The sequence below is a fragment of the Euphorbia lathyris genome, chromosome 1, assembly GCF_963576675.1.
Source record: "Euphorbia lathyris chromosome 1, ddEupLath1.1, whole genome shotgun sequence".
In the NCBI taxonomy this organism is placed as follows: domain Eukaryota; kingdom Viridiplantae; phylum Streptophyta; class Magnoliopsida; order Malpighiales; family Euphorbiaceae; genus Euphorbia; species Euphorbia lathyris.
In genome coordinates, this window is record NC_088910.1 from 111,661,998 (window position 1) to 111,672,720 (window position 10,723).

General features: G+C 35.9%; 2 protein-coding genes across 2 annotated transcripts; one reads left to right on the forward strand and one right to left on the reverse strand.

Annotated features, from left to right (window-relative positions):
* Positions 1-3,640: 3,640 nt before the first annotated feature.
* On the forward strand, positions 3,641-6,667 carry LOC136210632 (ATP-dependent Clp protease ATP-binding subunit CLPT2, chloroplastic-like). Its single transcript, XM_066001982.1, has 5 exons — positions 3,641-3,936; positions 4,029-4,067; positions 4,165-4,274; positions 4,771-4,950; positions 6,323-6,667. The coding sequence occupies exons 1-5, from the start codon at positions 3,689-3,691 to the stop codon at positions 6,478-6,480; spliced, it is 735 nt and encodes a 244-aa protein (XP_065858054.1). The 5' UTR covers positions 3,641-3,688; the 3' UTR covers positions 6,481-6,667.
* A 293-nt stretch (positions 6,668-6,960) lies between these two features.
* Positions 6,961-8,900, reverse strand: LOC136210631 (protein DETOXIFICATION 56). The gene has a single exon (XM_066001981.1). The coding sequence runs from the start codon at positions 8,701-8,703 to the stop codon at positions 7,171-7,173; it is 1,533 nt and encodes a 510-aa protein (XP_065858053.1). The 5' UTR covers positions 8,704-8,900; the 3' UTR covers positions 6,961-7,170.
* Positions 8,901-10,723: the final 1,823 nt, after the last annotated feature.

Here is a 10,723-nt window from a genome sequence, read left to right on the forward strand (position 1 = left end):
TAAATTACAGGTTGTAGATAAAATAAAAATGTTAACTTTAACTCTAAATCCATAAATTATCAAAACTTGAAGATCAAAGTTTACTTGGGAGTAAGAACAAGTTTGGAATATTGATTAATCAACTTGGATATTCAAGAGCAAATTTGTGGAGAGCAAAAACAATAGAGAGTTTGAAAATACGGTTATGAATAAAATGGACAATGTTGGTGACTTAAACGCAACAATTTTTTTTCCCGACCCAAGAGTATAACGTCTTGGATGGTAATCCACATGAACAAGTAATACAAAGTGATAACAGTAAAATCCTAAATAAATTTCGGCTATGCTAGAGTGTTTGGTGTGTGAATTTTTGTGTCACAAAAGAAGGCACAAAACCCTTCATAGGACAAATACAAGGGAAAATTACAAATCTGGGTCAAATGGGAAGCCCATTTACATATTAAACCCATTTACTAATTCTACTACATATCTAGACTGATTTTGTGTGACTTTCCAAAAATACCCTCAATATTTACGCGGAGCTCGCCCCATCCCGTCTGACTTCGCATATTCACCCATATGCGAAGCCTGCGAAGCTGAAGTTTGTTTTGCTTGATGAATTTAGTTCGCATATGCGAATGCTGGATATGATTTGAAGCTAATACGCGAAGTGGTATATAACAAAAATTGGCAAACAATAACGGATTCGAACATTAAAATCTTAACATTATCAAAATTTACAACAATATTGCCACAATAACAACATTCAAATCATAACATTATCAAAATTTACAACAAGATTGCCACAATGAACTCTACTAACCAATCATTTTAAAGTGAAACTAACTAATCCGGTACCAAGATTACGCATCCGCTTCAAAATTGGCACCGGATTAAGTTAGGTCCACTTTGAAGATTGGCACCATAGGATGGACGTGTCCCATGGTGCACCCCGAGATTGACACAACCTCTCCTAACGAATCATTTCAGGAGTGAATGTGTCAATCTTGGGGAAGTTCATCCCTATACAGGAAGGAAAATCATCTTCCCTGCAGCCCTGTACGCCGCCTTCCAGAAAGGGATGTTACGTATTCAACCATCTACAGAAAAAATTAACCGTGTTAGTTATGAAAAAGGACGATTTTGGCTTCGCGAAATGAAAATTAGCGAAGCATGCGAATGTAAATGTGCAGGGGAAGAGGTGATTTTACTTCGCATATCTATTTTTTCGCGAAGTCTGCGAGGTCTGAAATGTGACTATCTACGTCGCATATCGCTGCTTTCGCGAAGTCTGCGAGGTCTGAAACGTGAGGATCTATTCGCAGACTTCGCGAACTAATCGATTCGCGAGATAGATCCATACGTTTCAGACTCTCTCTCTTCGCAGAACTTCGCGAAATCATCAATTCACAAAGTAGATCATCATTTTCCAGGCTCGTTCTCTTCGCAAAGCTTAGCGAAACCATCGATTGCGAAGTGAATTCATGAAAAAACGCAGAAAAAAAACAGATACTTACATTTTTCGCCCCTTTCACCCCCAAAAGCGACAATAACAATATGATAATATGGGAAGAACGAAGGAAATAACGTAGAAAAACCATTTCTTTGATGGTAACAAGAAGAAAGAAACCAAGCAACGAACAGGAAGATGAAAAACCATTTACTCGTTTTCTAGGGTTGGGAAGTTGCAGAATCAAGAGATGAAGAGATGAAAAAGAGAAATTCATTATGATTTTGACTAAATGGTGCAGATTTCGTGCAATTTAAAGGAAGAAAGGAAGATCAAAAGTCTTGAAATCATTAATGCAGGAGCAACTTTTCGCATAACCAAGGAGATAGGGGGAGCGGTGATTCGCGAGTGGTGGAAGTGGGAAGGTCAGGGGTATTTTTGGAAAGTCACACAAAATCAGTCTAGATATGTAGTAGAATTAGTAAATGGGTTTAATATGTAAATGGGCTTCCCATTTGACCCAGATTTGTAATTTTCCCCAAATACAATTAGAATAAAATGTAATTAATTCTTGCATATCCTAATATTTATTAATGTTGATTTTTAGGTATTGTCTCATTGACAAGTTTTGTTCTTCTTGTGGTTTGACAAGCTTTGCCTTTATTCTTTTTTCTTTCTAAGGTTTCAACATTTCTTTTTCAAAGTTTTCTTTTGTCCTCTCTCTTTTTCATTCGTATTTTTCTTTTTCTCTTTCAAAGTTCTGTTTTGACTATTTTGAATGGCTTCTTCGAGTAATATGAATTTGGATAATTCGTATGCCTAATTAAGCCTAGAGGAGGAGGGGTGTGGTTGTATCATGGTGGAGAAGAAGGATCTGAATAGATAGCATTTATACATGCGGTTGTGCTTAGTTGGTAGGTTTCTTAGTGATAAACTGGTGGATTTTCATCCTATACGTGATCTTATGGTTGCACTATGGAAGCCTAGAAATGAGTCTTCATTAAAGCGTCAACATTACTCAGTTTTTTCACGAGATTGATGTTAGAAGAGTCCTTGATAATGGTCCTTGAATGTTTGACAGTAAACTGCTTTTTGCTAAAAGGTTGGCCCAAGCTGATATTCCTACAGAGGTTCCTCTTTTTAATATTGATATTCGGGTTCAAGTTTATAACCTGCCTAGCGACTTCATGTTGGAAAAAGTTGCAATTGCAATTGGTAAACATATGGGTAGGTTCCTTAGCACTGATCCAAATAATATTCTGAGAATATGGAGGGAGTACATGCATTTAAGAGTGTCCACAGATATTGTAAACCTCTTATGAGAAGGATGAAGATGAAGAAATCCATAAGGGACTAGTTTTGGACGGATTTAAAAATGAATGCATCAAAAGATTCAATTTTTATTTGTGACGTTTTTGGACCATACTGATTTTTCATGTCTAAGAGTATATGAGGAAAATGATAGTAATATGGGACATCATTATGATCCTGGTATGTTGGCTATTTCAGGGAGGAAACAACTCAACAAATGGGCTAGATGGATGGTGGACATACGACAAGGGGGGATGAAGCTATTGAAATTGTGAAATTACAGAAGGAAATTAGCGCATTTAGTGGGGATAATGGGCAGTTTCAGGAAGTTGGCACAATTAATGGGGTTAATGTGGAAAATCAAAACGTCATTAATGGGAAGATTAAAATGGTAGTTGATGGTCTTGGTGGGTCATGTGTTATTTATAGGGAAGCTATAGTTACAGATCAAGATGAGGGGTTGGTCATTATAGACCCCAAACGTAGACAAAAAGATGGGCTTGGAAATGAGGGAGTAAGTTTTAATGTCTAATCTATAATTCAACTATCTTGCAATTACTTCATGTAATACACAATCATTGCCCGATATACATCGATTATATATACAAGTCGTATTAGTAAGGAAACCAATTTATAATTTTATATTTGCCAAACGTTAGGATATGGGAAAGCGATTCCAAACGCGTCCTTAATGTGTATATGATAAGTAATCCAATGTTTACTGTATTAAATTAAGAATTAGAGTAAAAAGAAAAAGAAAAAGGATGACTAGAAGTTAGCCATTTGATTCATATTCATTTTGGGCCTTAATCTTTTGAAGCCCAACCAGAAGGACATGTTTACCCAATATCGAAACGATGTCGCTTCATACCTGATCAGTCAATTCAAGTCAGCACAAATGAGCCTCCCATCCCAGTTCGCCGAGAAAGAAGAAGATACTCGAAAGAAATGGCTGCTCAATCTTTGGCCAATCTTCAATTGAAAACCCTAGCAATTACTCAAACCAATCTTCACACACCAAAATCCAAATCTCAATTACCTCAATTTCTTAAACCCTACACTTCACCTGACCCATCTTGTCTAGGAAGCATCACTACCCACTCCACCAATCTCTTTTTTCTAACCTCAAATCCCAGATTTTACTTGCCCACCGGCCGTCCTGTCTCCGCCACCGTCTTCTCCAGCCTTCCCACTGCGTATTTGTCCTTTCTTCCATCATTCTTTTACTGCTTTATCTTATAATTGTTCAATTTTCCGAGGATTAAATTGAACTTTCAGCTTTTTGCAGGAACCCGGAACGATATGCTTCTGCCGAGAAAGTACCCAAGTCGGTTGCTTTTGACCTTTTCTAGCTTTTATACAATGTCTGTTTGGTTTTGGGTAGAGTGAAGGTTTGTTGACTTTGGGTGTGAGTGAAATTTTAGGTGGTCATGGAGCGCCATAAAGGCATTTACCATGGCTCAACTGGAAGCAAGAAAGCTCAAGCGTGAAAATAATGGAACTGAGTCTCTTCTTCTCGGAATTTTAATTGAAGGTAATTAGCTTTCATATTTTTAAGTTTTGATTGAGGAATTTCACAAGTACTTATCATGATTTAGTTGTTATCTCATTCTTTGTTTAGTTTAGTTCTACATAGGTATACAATATCTGTGTTTCTTATTATGCAATCAGTAGAAGAATGCTATGATATGTTCCAGTTTGAGAACAGCTTAAGAACTGAACTTGCAAACTACATAGACTGATTTAAGGTGTACATTAGTTTCAACATTTGATATTGCTAAGTTTGCGTTTTACAAGATTGGCATTAAACTTTTACTTGGTATCAAAGCTTTTCTAGAAACTCCATCTTGTTTTGCGGCCTTTTTCGTCTTTCAACTCTTGATAGTGATACAAAGGAAGAATGATTTTTTGATTAGGTATTGTATAAAGGAAGAATAAGTCTCACATGCTGCTTGATGAGTTAGTATATAGGGATTGTAATTCTTAAACTTTATTCAGTCTATAAACGTTTTTCTCTTCTGGATTTGTAGGAACTAGTGTAGCAGCAAAGTATTTATGGAAAAATGGAATTACTCTTCTCAGAGTGCGTGAAGAAATTGTTAAGTTATTTGGAAAGCCTGACATGTACTATTTCCCTCCTGAGCAGCCGCCCTTGGCAGAATCGGCTCTAAAGGCCCTTGATTGGGCCGTCAATCATAAACTAAACTCCGGTAAGTCCTATTAATGTCTCATTGTTCCTTTACTTGGTTCTGTTCATCATGCTAAGTTTTGACGAGTCCTACTTATTCAAGTTATAGCCTCTTTGGAAATTGTAAAGATCCAAATGAATATTGTTGTAAATATATGAACAACCTTGTTAGACAGTCACGGATAGCCAAGTTTATCTCAGCAAATTGTAATGTCTAGGCCGTAGGAGTTGTGACTTGATACTATTGCTATACTTAGACGATGATAAATCGGATGTGTTTGAAAATATAAACAGATCTAATTGTGCAAACAAGCACAAGTTTTGCAAGTTATCCATCTATCTATACTATTATGATTTCAAGAAGCAAATTAATCTAATTTTTATATACTATGCAGAACAACAATTAGATAGAGTTTCCTTGCAATATTTTCTAAACCTTTCTTTCATTTCATATATTTTTATTAGATATTTCTATGATATAGTATCATTTTTTTACCTTGTAGGTTTGCAACTAAATATAATTATAAGAACAGAAAATCTTTGTTTTACAAATAATTTCCAATTAAGTAATAATATTATATATATACTATTGATTCCCATGCAAAATGCGGGCATATGTTTAGTACATTCATGAAATTTTAGGTGAGCCAGGTTCATGCTCTCAACTTCTCTTTCCTAATTTTTTGTCTTCATAAAATCTGGAAGGTGTAGTATTGAGTTCATTTGGTAGCTTATGTTGTCAAAGCTGAGTACTTCTCAAATTCTTCAGATACACGTGTCCCCAATGAGAATGTGGTGTTTCGATATCGAGTTATTGATTTTAAAAGATTAATGGGCTAAGAATCTGACATTACAGTGTCTTTTCTTCTAAAGGAGCCTTATACCTGATGTCATTAGACAGGGGGGGTTTAATGCTTTCCTTGACAACTTGATAAAGAATAGTTTATGAGTGTATTATTGAGCCGGAAAAGAAGGAAAGGTATATGCATGCTGCATCTGTAATTGCATATTGTGGAAAGTAATGGAATATAGAGGCACATAATATGATCAAACTATTAATTTTACTAGAATCGGCCTTCCTAGGAAAGGTTTTAGTCGGAATAGCAAAGTGAAAATTATGAAGTTAGGAAGAAAATGAGAAATTAGAGCGTGTTTCGATTCTTATTTTGGTTTTGGTTTCCATGATCAATATCAACATTTTTTTTGCTTGATGTCTTGAAGCGAAACATGTTTCTAAAAGAAGCAAACTACGAACAAGCTGTTTTCACTTGTTTATCTTGAATACAAATATTTTATCATTTGAAAAGAACAAACCCCCCCAAAAAATGATCTGTTTGTGCTGTGCAGAAAACTAAAGTTGCTTGCTTGCTTGTACTAATATATCTTTGTGACAGGGAATAACGGAGAAGTTACAACAAGTGATTTGCTTCTTGGTATTTGGTCAGAAGTGGATTCTCCAGGCCACAAGTTATTGGCTACTCTTGGCTTCAATGATGAGAAAGCCAAAGAACTGGAGTCTTTAAGTTCAGGACCCGGGCTTGTAGATGAATGATATATTCAGTTTTCCTTACAGACAGTGATATTATTCTTTGTAATCAGAGAAAAAATGAGGAGTTAGTCAGTTCGGATGTTCATCTGAAATTGCTAATCTTGTTCTTGTTGGACAAAAAATTATTGTCAAGTAGCAGAAATTGTCATTTGTTTCCTCAATAAGATGAGCTGTTGTAAGTTGTTTTCTTTGCGGATGAGTTCCTACTGATTTTGCTATGTTTTTCAACAATTAGTTCATGTCATGACTTAGAGCTCATTTTGTATTTTCTTGCACTTCTTCAATGAAAATTGGTTGTCCATAAATTGATAAATTACACCCATTACCCTTCAACTTTGGTTTACTTCATGACCATTTAATTTTAAAACCGAACTTTGAATTTTACCCTTTATTAACATGAAAGTCTTTTAACTTTTCACCACTCCATCGGCAGGTAACCTTCCATTGTAGAGCTGATGGACACGATACGGTTTTGAAGTTTAGTGGTTATAAAGAAAGTAAGGCCAAGGTTGAGGAGTCATAAATGTAATTTACCCATCCATAAAGGGGGCCAACTGATACAATTTACTACCTGTATAATTAATACTATATTACAAGTAAATGACAAAACAATGAAAAGATGTTCTGAGTTCCTCAAGAAACAAGGCTTTACAGCAATTTTCTGTTGGATTAGCAGCTTTTCAGTGAAAGGAATTAAATGTTTACTCTCACTTCATTACTATGGACTGTTTCAGTAATTCTTTGATTTTCCCCTTGAATGTTCTCTTGCATGTTACAGGCAAGTTTTTGAGCCTTTTCAGCTTCTATTTTCCAGTCAATCATCATGATAAATGCTACTAACAAAGTTAAGCAGGCTGTCGTTCCGACGAGGAAACCTAACAGCAACCCGCTAAGCCCGAGCCCTACCTTGAAGGCTAAAAGCACGGCTACCGGCAAGGCGAGAAGATAGAAGCCACCAACATTAGCATACATACCCAACCATGGTCTTGCTGTTCCCCTCACAATGCCTCCACAAACTGCTAAAGGAAAGTTTATTACTTCCACTAAAGCCATTAGCAACATTATCTTCTTTACACCTCTTATTATGCCCTTGTCATGGCTATACAAAGGTGCCCAAATGCCTCTTGCTGCTACCATCACCAATGCACCAATGCAACCGGACGCGAAACCCGTCCCCAGAGACACATAAGCCGATTGGTAAGCAGACGTAACTTGATTTGCCCCGAGCTCATTGGAAACTCGGATTGAGGCACAAGTAGCCAGAGAAAGCATGACCGAGAAGAGCAAGTAGTCGAAGTTTAGCACAATGGCTAACACGCTTACTGCTTGGCTCGCGTTCGCCAATCGCCCAGTGAGTAACACCAAAATCTCCCAGCACCACCATTCAAGGCAGCCGGTGAAGCAACATGGTCCAGAAAGCTTCAGCAACCGAACCCAATCATATAAGCTTTGCTCTAACCAACCTCCCTCCTTCCATTTCTCCCCTTTCCCACTTTCAATCAGGATAACGTACAAAGCTAGCAAGATCACTACTATCAAATCGGTTGTCCATATTGTCATTGACACGCCAACGAGACCCTTCGATCTTGCTAGAAAGATGTTGAGTGGTACGTGTAATGCTAAACCCAAACCCGAGCTAAACATTATAGGAAGTGTTAAACCTTGTGAGCTCAAGTAGGATTTGAGAGGGCAAAGAAAAGAAGTGATCACTAAATCAGGCAAAAGATAGAAAAGATAAGTTTTTGCAACACGTGAAATGTCTTCTTGCTGACCAAAATAGATCAAAATTTTGTCAACATTAAGCCACAAGAATGTTACAGGCAAAGATATGAACAACAACAAGAATATAGTCATAAAAAGAGTCTTATGTAGTAGCTTAAAATTTTTAGCTCCAAAAGCTTGACCACAAATAGGCTCCATAGCACCACAGAGCCCATTCAAGACAGAGAAGCCAGTAACATTAGCAAAAGTGAATCCAAGTGTGCCTCCGGCTAACCGGAGCTGGCCAAGCCGGCCTAGAAAAGCAGTTGTAATAGCAATCTTGGCAAACCAAGTCAAATTCATTACTATTAAAGGGAGGAGTATTCCTCTTTGTATTTTGAGCTCTGAGATTAGTATTTTCACAAGGTTTGATGACCATTTTTGTGTGATTAATGGAGGTGGGGAAGAATGTTTTGATGTTTTAGAAAAAGGGTTGTCATCAAGTTTTGAAATTGGGGTAGACATTATGAGTTGGGAAAATGGGTTTGGAGGTTAATAATGAAGATATGTTTTGAGTTGCAGAAAAAGTTGAGAAGTTGTTTGGTATGGTGAGATAGGATAGATGAATTTGGTGAGGAAGTGCATGGGTTTCGTGAGGTTGTTTGTGTAAAGCTGAGAGGGAATTGAGGAAGATAGAGTTTATGGTATTGAAGGAAGTATAGTGCTTGGTGAGAAGGTTTGGGGCCATATATATATAATTATTTATTCATTGATTACCTTTTTAATTTGATAATTTATAATATCCAATCTGTTTTTGATTTCCATCTATGAGTAAAAGCTGCTCAATGGATTCCCCAATTATTATTTAGTAAAAAATTGCCTATAAAAGAAAGAAAAAGAGATTTTTTTTTTAACAAAAAGTTTAGAAAGAGGATAAGTATTTTTTGACTTAGGGTAAAAAAAAAAGTCCGAAGGTAAGAAAGGTCTAAGAGATGATTTATATATTGCTCAATCTATGAGGACTTTCACGGCCACAATGAAAATTAAATTCAAATAGAGGAGTCAAAAGAATAACTTTTTTGCCGTTGAATTTAGAGATAGCAATAGGCAAGGTATCACGGATAATATCATACTCGTACTTTTAGTTTTTTATATTTTGAATTACCTATTTAAGAAAACCGTAAAAAACTACTTTTAAGAAATTACAATTCGTAGCTTTTGGTCAAAGTAACTTTGACAATTTATAAGGAAAATTGATATTAATTATTTTTTGGACAAAAAAACTTTAATTTTCAACATAACATAATATATATTTTTTTTTTATTTTTTTTGGTAAACATGTATTTAATAAACATTTATCAGTTGTTTTCCTAGAACATTTTTTTCCACATCACTTCTCTCGTTCATGGTCACAATAATGCCAAACTAGCTGTATAATATTATGATTAAAGGTTTAATTTTCTATTTCTCCATGTCCAAGGACGGAGACAGGGGGCTTGAAGGGGGTTAGACCCCCGGCCCCTAGAACCACTCCTATCATAGATGGTTACGTGCCATCGGCCATTGGAACTACCTTTATTATAGATTCTTTCGGTTTCTCTATTTTCTATAAATTAAGGTTCAAAGCGGTTAATTAACTCATTAACTTTATATTTAATTACAAAATCCAATTTGATTAATGTATGATAAAGATAAATTTCTCTAAATTTGTTCAAAACAACTCAATCTTACTTTTGTAGTTCAAATCTAACATAGGGACATCAGTACGTAAGAATTAGTTCTGGACTGCTTAAATGATAATACGTATATATATACGATTATTTTTTTTTGAGCAAATTCGATTTAACAATGTATAAAATTAACCTCCAATAGACCAATCTTATATTCGCCTTTGTAACTGTCACTTTAATTACAGTCAATACCATCAATTTGTAACAGAGAATTACTTGACAAACTTCCCAACATAAAAATGTGGAATTAGACCGAATGGAATTTTTGATCCTAAATTAAAAGTTGAGTAAAAGAACATTCTAACAGTGAGGAACAAATTAGACATGTGAGATTTTATGAGTAAAAGAAACCGACCTATACTAAATTCCAGAATATAATCTTTGGGAGGCCTGGCCGAAATTCATTAAACTTTGGAGAGATTCGAATATTAGACAAGTTTAGTTTAGTATTTTTCAGGGATAGGAATATAATGATCCACAGGTAGAAATTCGGAATAGCCTAGGATTCTTACGGTGGGTTTGGTATTTATCAGTCCTAATCGTGCTTTGCAATGCTTGGCCCACTTGCCTTGCTCCAAAGGGGTTAAGGTGCATTAATTACTAAAGCTATCACCAATAATTCTGTGCTCCTAAAATCCAATGTTCACGGCGTTTTGGTTCTAAGGCTATTTCCAACCCAATGGCCCGAACCAAGAGGGGCTAGTCCGATTCGAACCATGGCTAGAACTCAAAACGAGATGAAGATGGATTGATGTAAATGTATCAATTATTTGGTTAATGTTGTGTTTGTGTCATATTAATTATTAGATTAGTGT

Excerpts from the sequence above, each read along its gene's own strand:
- LOC136210631 (XM_066001981.1), bottom strand. The coding sequence starts at position 8,703 with ATGTCTACCCCAATTTCAAAACTTGATGACAACCCTTTTTCTAAAACA.
- LOC136210632 (XM_066001982.1), top strand. The coding sequence starts at position 3,689 with ATGGCTGCTCAATCTTTGGCCAATCTTCAATTGAAAACCCTAGCAATT. Across the intron at positions 4,068-4,164 it reads TCTGCCGAGAAAGTACCCAA|GTGGTCATGGAGCGCCATAA; the intron begins GTCGGTTGCTTT and ends GTGAAATTTTAG. Across the intron at positions 4,951-6,322 it reads CAATCATAAACTAAACTCCG|GGAATAACGGAGAAGTTACA; the intron begins GTAAGTCCTATT and ends TCTTTGTGACAG.